This window comes from Oncorhynchus kisutch, linkage group LG11, assembly GCF_002021735.2.
Source record: "Oncorhynchus kisutch isolate 150728-3 linkage group LG11, Okis_V2, whole genome shotgun sequence".
Classification (NCBI taxonomy): Eukaryota; Metazoa; Chordata; class Actinopteri; order Salmoniformes; family Salmonidae; genus Oncorhynchus; species Oncorhynchus kisutch.
The window spans coordinates 45,623,438-45,648,659 of NC_034184.2; the positions used below are offsets into that span (position 1 = coordinate 45,623,438).

General features: G+C 47.3%; 1 protein-coding gene across 1 annotated transcript in view; it reads left to right on the forward strand.

Moving 5' to 3' along the window:
• The window catches only part of adgra1b (adhesion G protein-coupled receptor A1b), a 248,648-nt gene extending 227,970 nt beyond the window's left edge, over positions 1 to 20,678 (forward strand). Inside the window, exons 18-19 of the mRNA XM_020495023.2 lie at positions 16,416 to 16,511; positions 17,014 to 20,678. Of these exons, the coding sequence (XP_020350612.2) occupies positions 16,416 to 16,511; positions 17,014 to 18,433 (1,516 nt within the window). The 3' untranslated portion in view covers positions 18,434 to 20,678. The remainder of the gene's footprint in view (positions 1 to 16,415; positions 16,512 to 17,013) is intronic.
• The last annotated feature ends 4,544 nt before the right edge of the window (positions 20,679 to 25,222 follow it).

Below are 25,222 nucleotides of genomic sequence, written 5' to 3' on the forward strand. Positions count from 1 at the left end.
GAAGCCATGGAATACAGGCAACATTCGTACTGAGCTAAAGGGTAGAGCTGCCGCTTTCAGGGTGCGGGACTCTAACCCGGAAGCTTACAAGAAATCCTGCTATGACCTGCGACGAACCAGCACAGCCGCGAGCTGCCCAGTAACACGAGCCTACCAGACAAGCTAAATCACTTCTATGCTCGTTTCGAGGCAAGCAACACTGAGGCATGCATGAGAGCATCAGCTGTTCAAGACGACTGTGTGATCACGCTCTCCGTAGCCAAGGTGAGTAAAACGTTTAAACAGGTCAACATACACAAGGCTGCGGGGCCAGACGGATTACCAGGACGTGTGCTCCGGGCATGTGCTGACCAACTGGCAGGTGTCTTCACTGACATTTTCAACATGTCCCTGATTGAGTCTGTAATACCAACATGCTTCAAGCTGACCACCATAGTCCCTGTGCTCAAGAACACAAAGGCAACCTGCCTAAATGACTACAGACCCATAGCACTCATGTCTGTAGCCACGAAGTGCTTTGAAAAGCTGGTAATGGCTCACATCAACACCATTATCCCAGAAACCCTAGACCCACTCCAATTTGCATACCGCCCCAACAGATCCACAGATGATGCAATCTCTATTGCACTCCACACTGCCCTTTCCCACCTGGACAAAAGGAACACCTATGTGAGAATGCTATTCATTGACTACAGCTCAGCGTTCAACACCATAGTATCCTCAAAGCTCATCACTAAGCTAAGGAACCGGGGACTAAACACCTCCCTCTGCAACTGGATCCTGGACTTCCTGAAGGGTCGCCCCCAGGTGGTGAGGGTAGGTAGCAACACATCTGCCTCACTGATCCTCAACACTGGAGCTCCCAGGGGTGCCTGCTCAGTCCCCTCCTGTACTCCGTGTACACCCACGACTGCATGGCCAGGCACGAGCCCAACACCATCATTAAGTTTGCAGATGACACAACAGTGCCTGATCACCGACAACGACGGGACTGCCTATAGTGAGGAGGTCAGATACCTGGCCGGGTGGTGCCAGAATAACAACCTATCCCTCAACGTAACCAAGACTAAGGAGATGATTGTGGACTACAGGAAAAGGAGCACCGAGCACGTCCCCATTCCCATCAATGGGGCTGTTACCTCTGACCGCAAGGCACTTCAGAGGGTAGTGCATACAGCCCAATACATCACTGGGGCAAAGCCGCCTGCCATCCAGGAACTCTACACCAGGTGTCAGAGGAAGGCCCTAAAAATTGTCAAAGACCCCAGCCACCCCAGTCATAGACTGTTCTCTCTACTACCGCATGGCAAGCAGTACCGGAGTGCCAAGTCCAGGACAAAAAGGCTTCTCAACAGTTTTTACCCCCAAGCCATAAGACTTCTGAACAGGTAACCAATGGTTACCCGGACTATTTGCATTGTGTTGCCCCACCCCAAACCCTCTTTTACGGTCTCCTAACCAATTGTGTTTTTTTTTGCTCCTATTCTCTGTTTATCTTATATGCTTAGTCACTTTAACCATACATCCATGTACATACTACCTCAATTGGCCCAACCAACCAGTGCTCCCGCACATTGGCTAACTGGGCTATCTGCATTGTGTCCCACCTCCTGCCAAGCCCTCCTTTTACGCTACTGCTACTCTCTGTTCATCATATATGCATAGTCACTTCAACTATACCTACATGTACATACTACCTCAATCAGACTGACTAACCGGTGTCTGTATACAGCCTTGCTACTCTTATTTTCAAATGTATTTTTACTGTTGTTTTATTTCTTTACTTACCTACACACACACACACCTTTTTTTTTCGCACAAGTGATTTTAAAGTTTGAACAATTCAACCAATCCGATTTTAGCTAGCTTGATGAGCTTGCTAAAATTGCTAATAATAAAGTTAGCTACAGGTAACTTCCAAAGTAAAGATAACACTTGAGTAAATGAGGTACACACAGTATATTGAAAGCAGGTACTGTACTTTCACACAGGTGTGGTTTCTGAGTTTATTAAGCAATTAACATCCCATCATGTTTACGGTCATGTATTAAAATGCTCAGATGGAATTTCTCATGGAAGAATGATGGCACATCCCTCCAATAGAATTACAGACACTTGTAGAATCTATGCCAAGGCGCATTGAAGCTTTTCTGGCTCGTGGTGGCCCAACACCCTATTAAGACACCTTTTTTTAATGTTGGTGTGTCCTTTATTTTGGCAGTTACTTGTAACATTTTCTCAGAGCTTCCCGAAAACTCCGATAGCAAGTGAACGCAACATTACTCATTATGCTTGGCATCAGCTTTGGGACAGTGAGAAACTCCTTGCTCGCAGGAGGAAAGTGCTGTGTGTGCGCTTTGCCGATCACAACTCTACTGTGTAACTCAATTTGAGCAAATTCGACAGGAAAGCCTGTTGGACTAAGATAGGTTGGCGTGTGGTGATGGGAGACAGACGGACAGATAGCACACCAGCACCAGGTCCACCATAGAATCTTGAAGATGGCAATGTCATTGTATCGTTAAAGATATGTTGCCCACAGGCTTTGACACTTTACTCAAGGAGAACTGTCGAACATTTGAAGTCACAACGGTAAAGAAATAAACGGAGACAAAGAGTAAATAGAAAGTGCTGAAGTAACTTCCCAGCTGGCACATTACGTTCTCTGGATGTTCTTCGGGTTATGGTATCAGTTTGGTTCTGGGAACCTTCCTCTTGCATCATTCTTTCATTTGAAGAAGCTTCATGGAGAATCTTGAATAAAAAGTTGATTACACCCTCCTTTTCAAGTATTGTATGGTACAATATGTGAATTCCAGGTAGCCTGTAATGTCAACATGAGGTATTCGGTGCACATTCCTACATGAACCATCTGCAGCTGGATGCCAGTGAAAGTCATTGAGGACAAAGACCCTCAGCCTCTCTTCACACTCCTCGACCACCTGCGCAGCACAGGGAGGGGGATTTCTGGAATTTTCTGGAGGTGTATGTGTTAGAGGTCGACCAATTAATCGGAATGGCCGATTAATTAGAGCCCATTTCAAGTTTTCATAACAATCGGAAATCGATATTTTTGGACGCCGATTTTGCCGATTTAAAAAAAAATATATATATATTTTTTTACAACTTTATTTAACGAGGCAAGTCAGTTAAGAACACATTCTCATTTTCAATGACGGCCTAGGAACGGTGGGTTAACTGCCTTGTTCAGGGGTAGAGTGACAGATTTTTACCTTGTCAGCTCAGGGATTCAATCTTGCAACCTTACGGTTAACTAGTCCAACGCTCTAACCACCTGCCTCACGAGGAGCCTGCCTGTTACGCGAATGCAGTAAGAAGCCAAGGTAAGTTGCTAGCTAGCATTAAACTTATCTTATAAAAAACAATCAATCAATCATAATCACTAGTTTTAACTACACATGGTTGATGATATTACTAGATTATCTAGCGTGTCCTGTGTTGCATATAATCGATGCTGTTTGCAATTGCGAAAAAGGACTGTCGTTGCTCCAACGTGGACCTAACCATAAACATCAATGCCTTTCTTAAAATCAATACACAGAAGTATATATTTTTAAACCTGCATATTTAACTAAAAGAAATCCAGGTTAGGAGGCAATATTAACCAGGTGAAATTGTGTCACTTCTCTTGCGTTCATTGCAAGCAGAGTTAGGGTGTATGCAACAGTTTGGGCCGCCTGGCTCATTGCGAACTAGTTTGCCAGAATTTTACGTAATTATGACATAACATTGAAGGTTGTGCAATGTAACAGGAATATTTAGACTAATTGATGCCACCCATTAGATAAAATACGTAACGGTTCCGTATTTCACTGAAAGAATAAACGTTTTGTTTTCGAGATGATCGTTTCCGTATTCGACCATATTAATGACCTAATGCTCATATTTCTGTGTGTTATTATGTTATAATTAAGTCTATGATTTGATAGAGCAGTCTGACTGAGCAATGGTAGGCACCAGCAGGCTCATAAGCATTCATTCAAACAGCACTTTTGTGCGTTTTGCCAACAGCACTTTGCAATGCTTCAAGCATTGCACAGTTTATGACTTCAAGCCTATCAACTCCCGAGATTAGGCTGGTGTAACCGATGTGAAATGGCTAGCTAGTTAGCGGGGTGCGCGCTAATAGCGTTTCAAACGTCACTCGCTCTGAGACTTGAATTAGTTGTTCCCCTTGCTCTGCATGGGTAACGCTGCTTAGAGGGTGGCTGTTGTCGATGTGTTCCTGGTTCGAGCCCAGGAAGTGGCGAGGAGAGGGATGGAAGCTATACTGTTACGCTGGCAATACTAAAGTGCCTATAAGAACATCCAATAGTCAAAGGTATATGAAATACAAATAGTATAGAGAGAAATAGTCCTATAAATTCTATAATAACTACAACCTAAAACTTCTTACCTGGGAATATGGATGTTAAAAGGATCCACCAGCTTTCATATGTTCTCATGTTCTGAGCAAGGAACTTAAACATTAGCTTTCTTACATGTCACATATTGCACTTTTACTTTCTTCTCCAACACTTTGTTTTTGCATTATTTAACCAAATTGAACATGTTTCATTATTTATTTGAGGCTAAATAGATTTTATTGAGGTATCATATTAAGTTAAAATAAGTATTCATTCAGTATTGTTGTAATTGTCATTATTACAAATACATTTTAAAAATCGGCATCCGCTTTTTTTTGGTCCTCCAATAATCGGTATCGGTCGACCTCTAGTATGTGTGTGACTAATGTTTGCCATGAGAGGGGCCCAGGCAATGAGACTTAGCTTCTGGAGACAAATCCATTTTCTTCAACCTTCTCCTATCCCCCCTTCTCCTCAGCCCAGAAAAAGCCAGATGACAGAATCTGATGGCAGCGGATTTATTTGGGCTGTCAGCTAATCCGGCATTCTGTCATGGTGACCCTTGTCCAATTGACCCCTGTGTGTAATGTGTTGGCCCCACTGGTTAAATGCTTAAGATGCAAATAAGTACAGGAGATAGGGTACGCACTGAACACTCACTTCACTTCATTAAAAATAGCAGTGGAACTGGGCAATATTCTCTCTTTTGTTGTTGTTGCAATACAGTAATAACTTCAGTGGTGCTGTGTCTGTGTCAGTATGCAGTGTCTGCATCAGTATTCAGTGACCCAAAAATAGAACGAGTTACGGTAAGCGGCACAGCAACCAATTACACAATGCGGCTTTATTTTTGCACCAGTTTCCTCCATCATCGGTAAATATCACAACATGTGGACTGGCCTGAGTGCTCCACTCCCTGTAGTATATCCAGAGCTAGACAGCGAGACAGAGGCCAGTACATAGACAGAGGAGAGCAGGAGGAGGCACTTCTCGCTCCGGGGTCTTTGGATGTCTATTTATATCAGTTGAGGATTGCCGCTGCTCCCCAAAACTGAACTCAAAAGTGCCCGCCCTCTGCACTGTCTGCCATTTTGTGTCGTGGGTTTAAATGACTCTTTAATGGAGAGTAATGCGATAAGAGAGAGAACAAGAGTCGAGACACAGAGAGAGCGAGAGGGGGAGAGAGAGGGAGCGAGAGGGGGAATGAGAGAGAAAGACCTACAGTCGGGATGTGTTCCTGTGTATGTATGTGTGCGTGCGTGTGTGCGTGTATCTGTGTGCATGCGTGATTATGTGCATGTCAGCCTGGCATGGAAGGCTGGGGTTGTAGACTGGTGATTTGTCGAGATAGAGAGGGGAAATAGGGGTCATAAAGCACTAGGCTTTAACATCCCCTGGTCCTCTCGTCTTTATGCTTATCTCCTTGTCATGTGTGTAAATGACTTTCTGTTGGAGGAGTGTCCTGAGGGAATCACTCCCACTCAGACAATGACAGTCCCGGTAATGCTCCCGCTTCCACCTGCCTGCCCAAACATCTCGATCGTAATAGAATTTTGGGATGGGTGCAGTGTAAGGGAAGAGGGAGAGAGGTGGGGACAGACGGGGTTGGGTAAAGAGGAGAGAGCAATAGCAAGACAGACAGAAGGGGAGAGGGTGGGGACTGCATGTTCCTGCTTTGTGTTTTTTCCAGGGCTGAAACAGTGATAGGAAAATATCTCAAACAGTAATAGAGACATCTCCGATTTGAGGAGAAGTGGATGCTCCAGCACAAATAAAGCTGTTTGTCTGCTTGTCATGTGTTATACTGTGTCTCAGAGCTGTTCTCATGTTGAGGAGTGGTAGAGTTGTTTATACTGTGCAGAACAGGAGAGAGGAGAGTAGGAGGTCAATTTGTACTTCTTCCTCTCTCTCATGCTCTCTCATGCTCTCTCTTTTCTCTCTCCCTCTCTGTTTTCTGTCCCTTCATCTCCAGTCTACAACCCAAGCCGGCACAGAGAGAGAAGCACATCCTCAGGTCTCTTTCTTTTTCTTATTTTTCTCTCTTTGTCTCTCTTTCTAACTGACTGACTACTGACTGACTATCTCTCTCTGACTGACTATCTCTCTCACTCTCTCTGACTAACTCTCTCTCTCTGACTAACTCTCTCTCTCTGTCTCTCGACTGACTCTCTCTTGCTCTCTCTGACTGACTATCTCTCTCTCTCTGACTAACTATCTCTCTCTCTCTCTGACTGACTCTCTCTCTCTCTCTCTCTCTCTCTCTCACTGACTGCCTGACTGACTGACAGTCTCTCTCTCGACTGACTATCTCTCTCTCTCTCTTGCAGTGCATGCTGGGAGTTTATTTTGAGGTTCGTGTGTTTGGTGTTTGCGGGCTTTGTCCTTACTTATTTTCTTGATTCTGTCCTTTGTATTTTCTTTCAATTTGTATTTTCTATGGTGGATGGTTATTGCACTATTTGTTTTAGCGGTATCCACAGGTTTTTTCAAAGTTAGGTTGGAAGAGGACAGAGTTAGTTTCCTGGGGTTTGGAAGGTGTGGTGTGCACGATGGCTTCTTAGCCTAGCACGGAGGAGACGCTGTCGATACGGCATGGATTCAGGTGTGTTCCTGAGAATGGAGTTAAAGTGGAGGAGGTTCTGCTCGCAGTGGGTGAACAGGTAGGAGCTGAATTTATACATTCCGCTTCCAGAATGAACAAAGCTGTGGTTGTGTTCATGAAAAGAGCACATTTGGTTGGTAGGCTAATTGCTAGTGGAATATTTGTAAGGGGTGTGTTTGTGCCAATTTTGCCTCTTTCTACCCCTTCGACCAGGGTGGTAGTTGCAAATTTGCCTCTGTTTACTACGGATGATCAAATCAGGAAAGAGCTGAGTCATTTTGGTAAGTTTTCTCGCGGTTTTCGTGTACTGTCGGCAGGTTTTCAGGCAGCTGCCGTTAAGCATGTTGTTTCATTCTGTAGGCAAGTGTCATGTTTCTGAATAGCAATGAGCAACAGCTAAATGTGCATTTTAAAGTAAGGCATGGGTAGAGTTTGCTAGCACAGATAGTCTACAGTGTTTTGAGTGTGGGGATTTGGGGCATAAGAGCTTTGCGGGCCCACATAAAGGCCATAGACAAGGTGAGGGTACAAGCGCCCCCAGTGGGGGAAATTGAGGTCAACGTGCAGGGGACAATGAGATGCAGGCAGCAGAGGCTGGGCCTAGTCATGCCAGTGATGGGGGTGTAGATGAGGCTGAGCCAAGTCAGGCTAGAGATGGTGGTGTAGCTGAGGCTGGGCCTAGTCAGGTTATGGATGGTGGTGTAGATGAGGCTGGGCGCAGGCAGGTTATGGATGGTGGTGTAGATGAGGCTAGGCCTAGGCAGGTTATGGATGGGGGTGTAGATGAGGCTGGGCCTAGTCAGGTTATGGATGGTGGTGTAGATAACGCTGGGCCTAGTCAGGTTATGGATGGTGGTGTAGATGAGGCTGGGCCTAGTCAGGTTATGCTAGTGGATGAGGAGAATATAGTGGGGAAGTGTAGGAAAATAGGGGTGGGGGGGTGTCAAGCGTAAAAGGGGAGAAGAAAGAAGTCAGGAGGGGAGAGGCTGGTGTGGTCAAAGGCACCAAGGAACCTGTGCCTGGTGCTGGGTGGGAGGCCCTGACCAGAGAGGAAGGGCCGGTGGTCAGGAAGGGAGATGAAGATGAGAAGGAGGAAAGTGAATCTGAGGAAGAAGATGATGAGGAGGGCCTTTTTTTCCAGACTCCTCTTCAGTGGGTCCAGAGCTGACAGCCAGTTAAGCAGAAAGGTCAAAATATACGGTGAGGGAACCGACAAGGTTCCTGAATGAGACCAAGGGAAAAAAGTTTATCTTGAGGCTATTTTTTCCAGGTTAAAGCAACGGGAGCATTTGTAAGAGCTAGGTTCTCCATGCTCAAGCAGATGGATGCTCCCAGCTCCTTCTTCTTTGGTTTAGAAAGACAGAGCGGTGAAGCAAAGGGCATGCATTGTCTACAGCTGTCTGATGGGCGGGTGACCTCTGTGGTGGGGGAGATGCAAGAGCGAACTGTGGAGTTTTATACTGAGTTGTATAGGGCAGAACTGTGTGATCCTATGTCTGCCCAGGTCTTGTTTGCAGAACTCCCTAAGCTCCCTCTGTCACAGAGGGATGAAATTGACATTCCTCTGTTGTCTCATGAACTGGCAGAGGCCGTAACCCAGATGTCCCCCGGCCGTGCACCGGGGGTCGATGGACTCCCAGTGGAGTTTTATAAAAAATTCTGGGGAATAATTGGACTGGACTTTTGCGTGTTGCGTGAATGCGTCGGGGTAGGAGAGTTGCAGATGAGCTGCCGTCAGGCTCTGACTCTCCTGGCCAAAAAAGGGGACTTGTGTGAACTTAAGAACTGAAGGTCTGTGGCATTGCTCTGTGTGGACTACAAGATATTTGCCAAGGTCCTCTCTAACAGACTGAATTCCCTTCTGGACTCTATGGTACACAAGGACCAAACAAATTGTGTACCGGGACAGACGGTCAATCACGGACAACTTGTTCTTAATCAGGGACATGTTGGACTTATCGAGAGGTTCTAATGTGAACTTTGGATTAGTCACTAGATCAAGAGTTGGCTTTTGATAGAGTGGACCATGAGTATCTGTTTAATGTGATGTCTGTTCTTGGGTTTAGAAAAAGTTTTTTGACCTATGTGATGATGTTGTATGCTGGGGTGTCATGTATGGTCAAGGTGGAAGGGGGGCTCAGTATGCCAGTCTGGGTGAGACGTGACATTAGACAAGGATGCCCTTTATCGGGGCAGTTATATACATTAGCTATTTAGCCTTTTTTGGGCTAAATGGAGTGTGCTGGACAGGCATGGGTGTGTTGACAGGCATAGCATTGTCAGCATAGGCAGATGACGTTTCTGTGATGGTCAGGATATGCAGGCACTAGAGACTAGTCTGAAGGTGTACGAGAGAGCTTTGTCAGCTAAGGTAAACGGGGGCATGGTGGGATAGGGCACCTCCTCTGGTTCCAGTGAGTTTGCAGTGGGGTTGTGAAGGTCTTAAAATGTTGGGGGTGTACCTGGGCTTGGAGAGGTGGGTCAGGAATAACTGGGAAGGGCTGTCACAGGTAGTGATATCAAGACTGGCCAGGTGGATGGAGTCATATAGAGGGAGGGTGCTGATAATCAACAACCTGCTGACATCTTCCCTTTGGCATAAACAGGATGTCCTCAGCCCCCCCTGCCGGTATGCTTACAGACTTGCAACTTCTTCTGGTTGGGCCATCACTGGCTGAGGGCAGCAGTTTTGTACATGACCGTCCACAAAGGAGGACAGGGCCTGGTGGAACTGGAGAGCAGGGTGGCTGATTTCCGACTAAAGGCGGTGCAGAGAATGCTATACCATACTGATGTTGGCTGGAGGGAACCATCATGCACTCTGCTGAGGATAGCTGGCAGATTAGGGTTGGACCAGCAGCTGTTCCTCATGAATCTGGAGAGGCTGAGTGCAGCAGGTCTCTCAGACTTTTACTCTGCAGTGCCGAGTGCCTGTCAGCTACTAAGGCCCACATGAGAAGGGGATATGGAGCCTGGGCTGTGGGTGTGGGAGGAGTCTATCTTCCACAACCCAGCCATCCATTAGAGATCAGTTCAGTCAGCCACCCTGCAAAGGCAACTGATGGCAGCGGGTTTACTGAGGCTGGGTGACCTGCGACTGCTGGGAGAGGAGGGGTGGAAATCCCCAGATGTCCTGGCACAACAAACAGGAATAACGTCTCTTAGGCTGCTGGAGAGATTCCTGGAGGAGGTACAGGAGGCACGGTACAGGAGGCACTGTCTGAGCCGGTAAGGGTGGTGTTTGAGCGGCCAAAGGGTGAGGGGACACCAATGTTTCCGCCACTGACAAATGTCATATCATGTGTATATAGTGTTGTAACAATATACAAATGGTTAAAGTACAAAAGGGAAATTAAATAAGCATAAATATGGGTTGTATTTACAATGGTGTTTTTTCTTCACTGGTTGAACTTTTCTTGGGGCAACAAGTCACACATCTTGCTTCTGTGATTGCACACTATGGCATTTCACCCAGTAGATATGGGAGATATCGAATTCTTTGTGGATCTGTGTAATCTGAGGGAAATATGTGTCTCTAATATGGTCATACATTGGGCAGAAGGTTAGGAAGTGCAGCTCAGTTTCCACCTCATTTTGTGGGCAGTGTGCAAATAGCCTGTCTTCTCTTGAGAGCCATGTCTGCCTACGGCGGCCTTTCTCAATAGCAAGGCTATGCTCACTTAGTCTGTACATAGTCAAAGCTTTCCTTAAGTTTGGGTCAGTCACAGTGGTCAGGTATTCTGCCACTGTGTACTCTCTGTGTAGGGCCAAATAGCATTCTAGTTTGCTCTTTTTTTTGTTCATTCTTTCCAATGTGTCAAGTAATATTTTTTTTGTTTTCTCATGATTTGGTTGGGTCTAATTGTTTTGCTGTCCTGGGGCTCTGTGGGATGTGTTTGTGTTTGTGAACAGAGGCCCAGGACCAGCTTGCTTAGAGGACTCTTCTCCAGGTCAATCTCTCTGTAGGTGATGGCTTTGTTATGGAAGGTTTGGGAATTCCTTCCTTTTCGGTGGTTGTAGAATTTAACTGCTCTTTTCTGGATTTTGATAACTAGCAGGTATCGGACCAATTCTGCTCTGCATGCATTATTTGGTGTTCTACGTTGTACACAGAGGATATTTTTGCAGAATGTTGCATGCAGAGTCACAATTTGGTGTTTGTCCCATTTTGTGAATTCATGGTTGGTGAGCGGACCCCAGACCTCACAACCATAAAGAGCAATGGGTTCTATAACTGATTCAAGTATTTTTTTTGCCAGATCCTAATTGGTATGTCGAATTTTATGTTCCTTTTGATGGCATAGAATGTTCTTCTTGCCTTGTCTCTCAGATCGTTCACATCTTTGTGATAGTTACCTGTGGCGCTGATGTTTAGACCAATGTATGTATAGTTTTTTTGTGTGCTTTAGGGCAACAGTGTCTAGATGGAATTTGTATTTGTGGTCCTGGCGACTGGACCATTTTTGGAACACCTTTATTTTGGTCTTACTGAGATTTACTGTCAGGGCCCAGGTCTGGCAGAATCTGTGCAGAAGATCTAGGTGCTGCTGTAGGCTCTCCTTGGTTGGTGACAGAAGCACCTGATCATCAGCAAATAGTAGACATTTGACTTCAGATTCTGGTAGGGTAAGGCCGGGTGCTGCAGACTTTTCTAGTGCCCTCGCCAATTCGTTGATATATATGTTGAAGAGGGTGGGACTTAAGCTGCATCCCTGGCTCACCCCACGACCATTTGGGAAGAAATGTGTGTGTTTTTTGCCTATTTTAACCCACACTTGTTGTTTTATAATATCGTAGGTTTTTCCCCCAACATCCCTTTCCATCAATTTTTGTAGCATACCCTCATGCCAAATTGTGTTGAAGGCTTTTTTGAAATCAACAAAGCATGAGAAGCCTTTGCCTTTGTTTTGGTTTGTTTGTTTGTTTGTCAATTAGGGTGTGCAGGGTGAATACGTAGTCTGTCGTACGATAATTTGGTAAAAAGATAATTTTACATTTCCTCAGTACATTGTTTTCACTGAGGAAATGTACGAGTCTGCTGTTAATTATAATGCAGATGATTTTCCCAAGGTTGCTGTTGACACATATCCCACGGTAGTTATTTGGGTCAAATTTGTCTCCACTTTTGTGGGTTGGGGTGATCAGTCCTTGGTTCCAAATATTGGGGAAGATGCCAGAGCTGAGGATGATGTTAAAGAGTTTTTAGTATAGCCAATTGGAATTTGTTGGCTGTATATTTGATCATTTCATTGAGGATACCATCAACACCACAGGCCTTTTGGGGTTGGAGGGTTTTTATTTGGTTCTGTAGTTCATTCAATGTAATTGGAGAATCCAATGATGTCTGGTAGTCTTTAATAGTTGATTCTAAGATTTGAATTTGATCATGTATATGTTTTTGCTATTCGTTCTTTGTTATAGAGCCAAACAGATTGGAGTAGTGCTCAAAAATACAGTTTTATATCTTTATGTTTGAAGCCTGAAATGTGGCAAACGGTCGCAAAGTTCAAGGGGGCCGAATACTTTCGCAAGGCACTGTACATCGCTTTAAGTCTGGAACAGTAATGGTACAGGGCAACCCCAAACAGTTTCAGCTGGACTTTCACCTAATCAAAGAGTTAGCCCAGTAGGAGAAGCTCTCCCTTGAGAAAGATACCCCCACCCAGAGCGGGTCAGACCAGACCTCTTCATTATATAACCCCACAGACGAGTAACCCCAAACGGAAAGTCAACCTCCCAGCACAGAGTACTACCCCCCTCATTGAAATGAAGGATACATTTACCCAGCTAGAGGTAAGGTAGGTGGAGCTGGAACAGCAGGTGATTACACTCCAGTCAGCACAGACCCAGACAACAGTCCAGCACAACAACACCCCCTTAACCAGACCCGGAGTGCTGGAGGTGGAGAGAGACATATCTGCACTCTGGACTGTGGTGAGACAACTTCAACAATATAAAAGCAAGAGCAGGAGAAGAACAGAGCACTAGAGGAGAGGGTCAGTGCTGGACGAGAGGTTGAGGGGGATGGCGTGTGACAGAGAACAACCCACTAGAGAGGTGGCCTCCCCCACTGGCTTCTCTGCGACCAGCCCCACCTCAGCTCCCAACAAAAGTCTCGACACAACAGCAGAACAGTCCATACCAGACCCTGACCATAGCGTTGACATCACAGCAGAACAGACAAATTAAGAACCCCAAGCCCAGGGGATCTCACACCCTCTGAGCACCCCCCTTGTCAGCCCTCCTGACAAACCCCCCACACACCCACTGAGGACATACACAAGACACAGATTATACTCCTTATGGCCTCAAATGGGAAATATATACAAGAAAACATTTTTTTCCCAAACACAGTGTGTCTAAACTCTGGTGTCCAAACACCCAGCGCGCCCCAGACCTTCTGTCTGAAGACCAACTAAGTTCACATAGCCACATAATAATACATACAGGCACAAATGACCTGAGAACACAGCAGGAAAGGGTGGCCACAGCACTGAAGGGAGTGATTGAAAAAGCTTATTCTACTTTCCCCAATGCACAAGTGGTTATCTCCACCCTGCTACCATGAAAAGACTTCCACTCTGCTATCATACAGCGGATAAACGCAAGTATTTCCATTGACTGTGCCTCAAAACCAAATGTTTTCCTGGCCCACCACTCCACCCTGGACTTGAACAGCCTCTATGACCACCTATACAAGGCAGCAGTGCCCACCTTCGCCCAGACTCTGAAGGACATCGCTCTCAAACGCAGCCCCAACACTTCACACAGAAGCAACAGATCAATAGACACCCAGCACAGACCAGCGAGACACTCGCCCAGACCCCGCCCCCACTCTTACATTAGCCCAAGCCAATGGCATGTACCAAATGCTCAGCAGGCTCTGCTCACACTTACTGGCCAAACCACACAACCAACAACATTGGACACTTTATGGAACACAAAGCACAACTATGACAACATAACCAACAAAGACGGGTCACAACTCCTGCAGCTCTGTCGCACGCTGGGTATGTACATAGTCAATGGTAGGCTTCGAGGGGATTCCTATGGTAGGTACACCTATAGCTCATCTCTTGGCAGTAGTATTGTAGACAATTAAACAACAACAAATTCAATCCCTTTTAGACAACCTCCTGGACAAATCCCTATCAAAACTAAAAATCTCAAATAGAAAACCGAAGAAAATGAACAACAATGTCACGCCCTGGCCTTAGTTATTATTTTGGTTAGGCCAGGGTGTGACATGGGTGATTTATTGTGTTTCGTCTTGTCTAGGGGTTTATTAGATTAATGGGGTTGTGTTCAGTTTAGTTGTCTAGGAAAGTCTATGGTTGCCTAGAGTGGTTCTCAATCAGAGGCAGGTGTTTATCATTGTCTCTGATTGGGAACCATATTTAGGCAGCCATATTCTTTGGGTATTTTGTGGGTGATTGTTTCCTGTCTTTGTATTTTATGCACCAGTTAGGACTGTTACGGTTTTAACGTTTGTTGTTTTGTAGTTAGTTCATGTTAAGTGTCTCATATTAAAGAACCATGAACTTCAACCACTCTGCGTTTTGGTCCGCCTCTCCTTCACAGGAAGAAAGCCGTGACAAACAGTGACAAATGGTTTGATGAAGAATGCAAAAATCTTAGAAAGTAATTGAGAAACCTGTCTAACCAAAAACATAGAGACCCGGAAAACCTGAGTCTATGCCTTCACTACGGTGAATCACTAAAACAATACAGAAATACACTATGGAAAAAGAAGGAACAGCACGTCAGAAATCAGCTCAATGTAATTGAAGAATCCATAGACTCTAACCACTTCTGGGAAAATTGGAAAACACTCAACAAACAACACCACAAAGAATTATCTATCCAAAATTGAGATTGTGTTCCTTGTTCTTCATGATGCTCTCTGCGCTTTTAACGGACCTCTGAGACTATCACAGTGCAGGTGCATTTATACGGAGACTTGATTACACACAGGTGGATTGTATTTATCATCATTAGTCATTTAGGTCAACATTGGATCATTCAGAGATCCTCACTGAACTTCTGGAGAGAGTTTGCTGCACTGAAAGTAAAGGGGCTGAATAATTTTGCACGCCCAATTTTTCAGTTTTTGATTTGTTAAAAAAGTTTGAAATATCCAATAAATGTCATTCCACTTCATGATTGTGTCCCACTTGTTGTTGATTCTTCACAAAAAAATACAGTTTTATATCTTTATGTTTGAAGCCTGAAATGTGGCAAAAGGTCGCAAAGTTCAAGGGGGCCGAATACTTTCGCAAGGCACTGTATATTAGCTGAGTCAGAGTCCTCGTTGTCTAGTATCCTGAGTTTCCACCCCTCATTAACACCCCCTCTCTTAACAGAGGGGTAGTGTGCTAATATATCACTGTTTCATGCAAGGGGATGTTTTGTGTGGAAGATGAGGTTGCTGATGTTCCCATTTTTATAATAATCAGCAAAAAGTGTCTCCTGATTTTCCATAAGGAGCTTCATTTTGTGATCTGTTCTTGCCTATCATTCTTCACATACACATGGTACTGTATTTTAATTACCTCTGGACAGCGGGAGGCAGCTTCTAAGGCCTCCATTTGGTTAGAGCAGACTGCGCGACTCCTGCCATTGTTGGGCTAAAGGGATTTGACACGTCAGTGCTAATTGAAGTTGTATCAAGCTTGGCAGTCTTAATTTAGCATTCAGTCCTTATGAAGTGATGTAATGTATTTTTCTTCTTGGCTTTTGGAAATAAAATATAGCTTCAGACTAAACATTACTCACTCAGTTCCAGGTTGGATGGTGTTTTCAGGTTTCTGTTGTTTTCCAGTGCATTTTCTGTATAGCTTTGGAATAGTAATCTTTGGTAGTTTTAAGCCTTCCAGGTGAATCCGTAATTCCGTCCAAAATCAGGTTGTAGGCTTGAGTTTTGATTTGGAGTGAAAGTTATGTTGTAGAGGATAGCATACTGTATATGTTCCTGACAAAAGATCCAAGTCTATCTTTTTTTAAGAACATGCTGAAAAATGCAGGAGCTCATCTGATCATGACCTCTCTCTCTCTCTCTCTCGCTCTCTATCCCTCTCTGACTGACTATCTCTCTCTCTCTGACTGTGACTGACTGACTGATTATCTCTCTCTATCTCTGACTGACTCTCTCTCTCTCTGACTGTGACTGACTGACTGATTATCTCTCTCTATCTCTGACTGACTCTCTCTCTCTCTGACTGTGACTGACTGACTGATTATCTCTCTCTCTCTCTCTCTCTCTGACTGACTCTTTCTCTCTCTTTCACTGACTATTTCTCTCACTCACTCACTCTCTCTCTCTTTCTCTCTCTCTGGCTCCCTGCTATTGATTACTGGCAGTACAACCCAGAAAACAGAGGATATTGGTGTTGTAAAGTGACTTTTATATGTCACACATTTTATAATCTCTCTCTCTCTTTCTTCAGGTTTTATTTAGTCAGTGGCGGAGTGCCCTTCATCATCTGTGGAATCACAGCAGGCGTCAATATTGACAACTATGGCAGTGGGGAGACGTCACCCTAGTAAGTCACCCAGCAGTCCCCTATTCTCAAGGTCACAGTCACAGTTTTAAGCACACACACAGGTAGGATCTTAATTTTAGCCCGTTTGCTAGAGCAGGAAAATAATCCTGCAGCAACAAAATTAAAGGACATTTTTTGTAGAGGTTGATATTTTTCTTTTATGTTTTAAAGTGAAACTTTAGACCCCTCATCAACAGCAGTGTCAAGTCTCCATGTACTTATATCCTGCAAAGACTATTTACCTCCAAAATGGATTAGATGCAGATAGATCTGATGATATGAGTCACACTTCAGTGTATGTTGCCCACCCCCCTTTGTTTTCTTTATCACTTAAGGTAATTTATCGCTTCAAGATGCCTATGGCTCTTCTCTGTGTTTATGTATTTCAGTATTTATTAAAGCAAACACACTGAGGTCATACAGTGATGTTAATTTAGCCGTGTGTGTGTGTGTGTGTGTGTGTGTGTGTGTGTGTGTGTGTGTGTGTGTGTGTGTATTGCAGCTGCTGGATGGTGTGGGAGTCCAGCCTGGGAGCCTTCTATGGCCCTGTGGCCTTCATCGTCCTGGTCACCTGCGTCTACTTCCTGTGTACCTTCATCCAGCTGAGGCGCCACCCAGAGAGGAAGTACGAACTGAAAGCCCTGACTCAGGAGCAGCAGAGACTGGCGTCTGTCACGGGCATGGGCGGGCACTGCCACCAGGGAGGGGGAGGAGAGCCCGGAGCACTGCCACCACCGCCCAACAGAGGGCAGTGCCACGCAGGCTGCCACTCAGCCATTGCCATCAACCCCTCTCTGCTGGCCAACGAGCATTCGTTCAAGGCCCAGCTGAGGACAGCAGCCTTCACCCTCTTCTTGTTCGTGGCCACGTGGGCCTTCGGGGCGCTGGCTGTGTCGCAGGGCCACTTCCTGGACATGATCTTCAGCTGCCTGTACGGTGCCTTCTCCGTCACGCTGGGCCTTTTCGTGCTCATCCACCACTGTGCAAAGCGGGACGACGTGTGGCATTGCTGGTGCGCCTGCTGCCCTGGGAGACGCACCAACCACGGTTGCCACGGTCATGGTCACTTGTGTCCAAAGGTTAATGTCAATGGGGATACAATAGGGCATGGGCACGGGCACTGCCACCTGGATTCACCGTGCCCGGGTAAGGCCCTGTTGGGAGGACATGCCCAAAGTGGCACCTTGGGTCACTGTAAGCATGGCAGCCTGACGCCGGCACAGAACCATGTGACATGCCTGTCCCCCGTGGCACCCTGCTGCACCGCCCTGCACAGCCAGCAGCTGATGGAGGAGCCTACGGCGCATGTGCTCCTGCACACTGACCCAGAGGGCTACCAGCCAGGCATCCACCTGCATCGTTGCCTGAAGGGCAGCACTAGAACTAAGCCTCGCCACTTTAGCCGCCACCGGCAGGCTGGCACAGGAGGGGTGGCAGAGAGGGAGTACGCCTACCACATCCCCTCTAGCGTAGACGGAGGCTCTATCCACAGCTCCCACACAGACAGCCCTCACAGCACGCATGAGCGCCTCGGACACATCTGCCACCTGGCTGCTTCCCCCCACACGTGCCATGCGTCCGCAGCGGCAGTGGCTCACGAGGCGGCGCTGGCGTGCCACGCCCCATGCCACCGGCACGTGCCTTGCTGTGCCAAGGCGGACCTGTTCCCCACTCTGTGCCAGGCGGAGGCTGGCGACACGGGCACCTTTCTGTGCGGCTGTGGCAAAAAAGCCAATGAGGAGGACCTGATCGTGCCCCATCACCACCTGGAGATGCACCCACGCAGACAATCCTACCCCCAGAACCCACCGCCCAATCAGAATGGAATCCTTAAAGGCGGCCTGCACGAGGGTTTTGTGTACGCATCAGACAGCACAGGGAATATACGCACGGGACCCTGGAGAAATGAAACTACTGTGTAGTCTAAATACCTGGGGAAGAGAGAGACAGCCCCAGCCTCCCTTCTATCCCTCCCTCTAAACCTCACCACCTTTTTAGGAACTACAACAAATAATAATGAATAACTCTATCCCATCACGACTTGTGTGTTTAAAAAAAAAAACGTTCATTCTTTGTTTTGTTTTCATGCGTTCTCGACATCGTCGTATAAGCCCCCCAACGAGCAGCCATACACAGAAACGGTTTTTCTCTCCTTAATTAAAGGAATGTGAGTCCCACACCAGGGGATGCTCCACTTTTTGTTGAAGGTATGTTTACTACTATAGTAAGGTATATTATCATTACATATCTTAACAATACGGATGTGTGTGAACAGAACACGCGCGTTTATTCCTCGCTCAAAGCAAATGCTCCACGCGATTACTTTCTCTTTTGTGAGTCACTAAATCCGTCGGCTACTCTCTGATGTGTACCTTCAGTGCTTCAAGAAGCTCAGTACTAGTGTTTTAGGCAAACACACCAGCAATTGAGAGTCATTAGTATTTTTACCATTTTGAACAACAAGCATACTTACTATAATATACTGTGATTATCAGCTAAACATTTCTTAGTAATATACAGAGATATCTGCTCTCGTCAGAGTTCTGTGGATGCCGATATGTTGTGTTTTTTTTTTTTTTAATAACAACCCCCCAAAAAAACAGAAACCACATGAAGTATTCTGTCACAGGTTGATATTGAATGTTCTTGTCTGTATGATGTCTTACTGTTGTGTTTTTTGGAGAGAAGTATACAACAACAACAACAATCACATTGTCATTGTGTATATTTGCAGTGTTGGAGCAATAGTGCCATTCTTGTCATTGTATACCATGACCGAGCCAACAGGTGTAGGTTAAAGTTGCCCCCAAACACTGATCTTTGGTCAGTTTTGCATTTTCCCCACTAAAGGTTAGGATTGTGGGAGGGCAAGCTGAGCCTAGATCTCTAACTAGGAGAAACTTTGCCCCGGTGCCAAGCATCAGCATTGCCATCGTCTAAATAACCCAAGCCGACATCTCCCATTTCTGGTAAGGATCCACAAAATGGTGGGAGGTCATATCAGAGATCAATGCTAAAGCGCAAACCATTTATTTTTCTAGGCAACAGAGCATGCAGGCCTTGTATGTAGCTATGTGCTGTGTGTTTTTGCCTTGTATTTCAATGCACATTAATGAAAAACGCCATCTCTGTTTGTCTATGGAGCTGATCGAGCTATAACATGCCGGAAAAACAAACAATATTTTTTTACACGGTTTTAGTATCCATTATTGTGGATAGTCCTGAAACCATGTTCTGTTGAGGGGACAGAGGACAGGGCTGAGTTTCAGTGTTGCTATTATTGTCACCGAGTTGGTCATTGTCATGTTGAAGTGTTGTCCGTTGGCTGAGAACATGCAGGAAGTTAATTGAGTTTAATATTTATTAGTGGTATTATGTACCGTGGCCCTAAGGAGCAAAATTAACTTTAATCTACTTTGCCCCTTAGGGCCACCGTAGTTATGGTATGGAAACCAGTCATTCCCTAGTGAGAGAGAAGAGACCAGGTTAAGAGAGAAACAATCAATACCTACAAGAATACAGCAACTCCTGCCTGGCCAAAACACCTTGGCATGTCACACCATCCATCCATCTTGTGCACTCTTGTCTATGTACATAGAATGAATTCCGAGGAATTATTTTATAAAAGATTTACGATATTTAACAGTAAATAAATCTATATGTGAAGAAAATGTATGGGAAAGACTGACCTCAATGTTAATGCTCAGTATCTGAGTTTAGAAAATGTGATTTGTTTTTTTGGTTGTTTTTTTCTTTTTTTCTCTGATCTTTCATAAGGTATGCAAACTGGCTATATGTTTTGCTATATTTGACACACAAATGCACCAACAGCTAAGGGATACCAGGACTTGGTGTCACACATGTCGACTGTGTTTGAATCGTGAATTGAATTTCAAAGTGTGTCTCCTCAACAAGTGACTTGATTCCAGAAAGCAAGGTTTGAATATGAAATATTTGAGCATTTCTGAAAAGAGAGCATTCTCAGAGATACATGCATGAAAGTAATGAGCCCCCATGAGACTTCCAAGACGACGTCAGATGAAGCTCGACGTCATAGCTACGTTGTCTGGATCAATTAGCTTTGTAACAGCTTCACTAAAAACACCTAACATCCTTGGGATCTCCTTTTTAAAATCATCCTGCATTAAACATGTCTATGCGAGAGTATTTTGCTTTGGTCTACATTTCTGTACTTCTTTTACTTTGAAATATGTTCTTCGAAGCAAGAAATAGCTCTCCGTGTATGTGAACCTGGTACCATAGGCCTCTATCTACCACCTGTCTCATCTTTCAGCAGTAGTACTGCCAATTTAGCTAGCTGGATTAGCCTGTCAGATCTCTGCCAGTATCACCACTTTTTTTCTACATCAACAAAACAGATACCAATAAATAACTTTTTTTCACCATGTAATGAACAGCATATTTTGCTGTGTGTGTGTGTGTGTGTGTGTGTGTGTGTGTGTGAATGTACGGTATGTGAGTGCGAGTAAATGAGAATGTGTGTCTTTTGTGCATCACAAAGCAGGCCAGGGCTGACGAGCCATGAAACGCCAGACCACATTTAATATGCAGCTGGAGGCCACACGCCACTCAGCCCCCACCCCACCATCAGATTATTCCTGTAAGTTCGAGCAAGTTAAAACTCAGGCTCTTCCTTTATATTCAGCTGTGAAGACAGACTCTGACAGAGATTTCTGTGTGACCTTGTGGGAGGCCTTCAAGGTCGGTCACTGGTGTATATGGTGAGTCATATCTAGAGAGGTGATCTGATTCACCCAACAGGGAACATACAGTACTGTAAATATTTGTTGTGCGATGTTGATGACAGTGTGGTGCGTGTGTGCATGCGCGTGCATGCTGTAGAGGAGTGCGTAACTGGCTCCAGGGAAGTCAGGTGCAAGAAAGCAGAAATGGGTAACAAATGGAGCCCTTTATTGAGGCGAACAAAACACGGTACTCAGAAAACTAAACACACACGGGTACAATAACCCGGCGCAAACCAGCCTGGAGTACACATACATTTACATATAACCATTCCACACACAGACATGAGGGGAATCAGAGGGTTATATGTAAGACGAAAAATGAGGGACTGCAAAACAGGTGTGTGGGAAAACAAGACAAAACAAATGGAAAATGAAAGGTGGATCGGCGATGGCTAGAAAACCGGTGATGTCGATCACCGAACGCTGCCCGAACAAGGAGAGGGATTGACCTCGGCGGAAGTCGTGACAGTACCCCCCCCCCTCCCCTCCTTGATGCCGACACCGGCCTCGGGGACAACCCGGAGGAGGGCGAGGCGCAGGGCGATCCAGCCGGAGATGGTGGAACTTCCGCAGCATTGGAGGGTCCAACACATCCTCCACCGGGACCCAGCACCTCTCCTCCGGACCATACCCCTCCCACTCCACAAGGTACTGAAGGCCCCTCGCCCGACACCTCGAATCCAGTATGGCGCGAATGGAGTACGCTGGGGCCCCCTCGATGTCCAGAGGGGGCAGAGGACCCTCCCGCACCTCAGACTCCTGGAGGGAGCCAGCCACCACCGGCCTGAGGAGAGACACATGGAACGAGGGGTTAATACCGAAATTGGGGTGAATCTGTAACCTGTAACTAACCTCATTCAGTCTCCTCAGGACTTTAAATGGCCCCACAAACCGCGGGCCCAGCTTCCGTCAGGGAAGGCGGAGGGGCAGGTTTCGGGTCGAGAGCCAGACCCGGTCCCCCGGTGTGAACACCGGGGCCTCACTGCGGTGACGGTCTGCGCTGGTTTTCTGGTGCAGCATGGCCCACTGGAGGTGAACATGGGCAGCGTCCCATGTCTCTTCTGCGCACCTGAACCAGTCGTCCACCGCAGGAGCCTCGGTCTGACTCTGATGCCAAGGCGCCAGAACCGGCTGGTACCCCAGTACGGACGGGAAGGGGGAGAGGTTAGTGGAGGAGTGGCGGAGCGAGTTCTGAGCCATCTCGGCCCAGGGCAGGAACGCCGCCAACTCCCCCGGCCGGTCCTGGAAATAAGACCGCATAAACCTACCCACATCCTGGTTCACTCTCTCCACCTGACCGTTACTCTCGGGGTGAAAACCCGAGGTAAGGCTGACCGAGACCCCCAGACGTTTCATGAACTTCCTCCAGACCCTCAGGCACCCCGTAGTGCCGGAAGACGTGCGTAAACAAGGCCTCCGCAGTCTGTAGGGCCGTAGGGACACCAGGCAGAGGGAGGAGATGGCAGGACGGTCCACAACGACCAGGATCGTGGTGTTACCCTATGAGGGGGGGAGATCGGTAAGAAAATCAATCGACAGGTGCGACCAAGGCCGTTGTGGAACAGGTAAGGGGTGTAGCTTACCTCTGGGCAGGTGCCTAGGAGCCTTACACTGGGCGCACACCGAGCAGGAGGAAACATAAACCCTCACGTCCTTAGCCAAGGTGGACCACCAGTACTTCCCACTCAAACAGCGCACTGTCCGAACGATCCCTGGATGACCAGAGGAGGGTGACGTGTGAGCCCAATAGATCAGCTGGTCACGGACAGCAGATGGAGCGTACAGACGCCCAGCGGGACACTGGAGGGGAGCGGGCTCTGCAAGTAACGCCTGCTCAATGTACGCGTCCAGCTCACATACTACCGGCGCCACTAGGCAGGAGGCCTGGGAGTATGGAGGTAGGATCCATGGGCTGCTCCTCTGTCATACAGCCGGATCAGTGCATCTACCTTCACATTCTGCGAACCTGGTCTGTAAAAAAGGGTGAAAACAAAATGGGTGAAAAACATGGCCCACCTTGTCTGACGAGGATTCAGTCTCCTCGCTGCCCGGATGTACTCCAGGTTGCGGTGGTCAGTCCAGATGAGAAAAGGGTGTTTAGCCCCCTGAAGCCAATGTCTCCACGTCTTCAACGCTTTGACGACAGCCAACAGCTCCTGGTCCCCCACATCATAGTTTTGCTCCGCCGGGGTTAGCTTCTTCGAGCAGAAGGCACAAGGGCGGAGCTTTGGTGGCGTGTCCAAGCGCTGAGAGAGCACGGCTCCTATCATAGCCTCGGACGCATCCACCTCTACCGTGAACTCCATAGAGGGATCCGGATGGGTCAGCACAGGCGCCTAGGTCAACAGAGCCCTTAGGTGACCAAAAGCCCTATCCCGGATACACACCAGGTTGTAAGAATGTACCCCTGACACAGAGATTCGGAGACATATGCCTCCATAGCTGCGGTCTCCGCCTGTGACGGGATACACGTCTACCTGGAGGTTTATCGCACAATCCCCCCGACGATGGGGTGGTAATTGAGTCGCCTTCTACTTGGAGAAGGCGAGCGCCAAATCGGAATATTCTGGGGGGATGCGCACAGTGGAGACCTGGTCTGGACTTTCCACCGTAGTAGCACCAACGGAAACCCCTAAACACCTCCCCGAGCACTCTCGCGACCACCCCGTGAGAGCTCTCCATTGCCATGAAAGAGTGGGGTCATGACAAGCTAACCAGGGTAGGCCTAGCACCACGGGAAACGCAGGAGTCTCAATGAGGAAGAGACTGATTCTCTCCTTGTGACCCCCCTGTGTCACCATGCCCAGGAGAGTGGTGGCCTCGCTAATTAACCCTGATCCTATTGGTCGACTGTCTAAGTTGTGAACTGGGAAGGGCATAGCCACTGGAACAATGGGGATCCCTAAACTATGGGCGAATGATCGGTCTATGAAATTCCCAGCCGTGCCTGATTCGACGAGCTCCTTACGCTGGGAATGCGGGGAAAACTCAGGAAAGTAACCTGCAAAAACAGGTGTGCAACAGAGGGCTCTGGGCGAGAATGGTGCCGGCTCACCTGGGGTGACGCCAGAGTGCCCTGCCTGCTGCCTCGACCACCAGAAGAACCAACCCGACACCAACCGTTAGTGTGACCTCTGCGGCCACAGATGGGGCACGTGAAGGAACCTCCTCCAGGCTCCCTGAGCGCAGCACCTCCCAGCTCGATGGTATCGGAGCGGTTGTGTTGGGGGATGGAACCGACAGATCCCGATCTGGACGTCCGCGGGTAGCCAGCAGGTTATCCAGCTGAATGGACAGGTCCACCAGCTGGTCAACAGTGAGCGTGGTGTCCCTGCAGGCCAACTCCCGATGGACATCCTCGCTCAAATTTCAGTGATAGTGGTCGATCAGGGCCCTGTCGTTCCATCCCGCTCCGGAGGCCAGGGTCCGAAAGTCCATCGCACTCCTGGGCGCTCCTCGTCCCCTGCCTCAGGTGGAAGAGACGTTCACCCGTCCTGTATGTGTACTCCGTCGAAGACGGCCCGGAAGCGGCGGGTGAAATCCTCGAAGTGGTCCAGCGCCGCATCTCCTTCTCCCCACACAGTGTTGGCCCAATCCAGAGATTTCCCCCGAGAGGCACAAGACGAGTGCGGACACCCTCTCACGGCCCGAGGGAGCCGGGTGAACGGTCGCTAGGTATAAATCCAGCTGCAGCAGGAAACCCTGGCAGCGGGCAGCCATCCCATCGTACTCCCTGGGAAGTGCGAGACGAATCCCACTTGAACCAGGTGCGGAGGGGTTAAGTAGTGGAGACCCCTGTTGTGCTGGTGGGGGCGCTGGAGGGACTCTCTGTCTCTCCCAGCGGTCCATCGTCTGGACGACGCGATCCATGGCGGCGCTGAGATGGTGAAGCATCGTCACGTGCTCCTGGATGCGCTCCTCGACTCCGCTACCAGGGGTACCTGC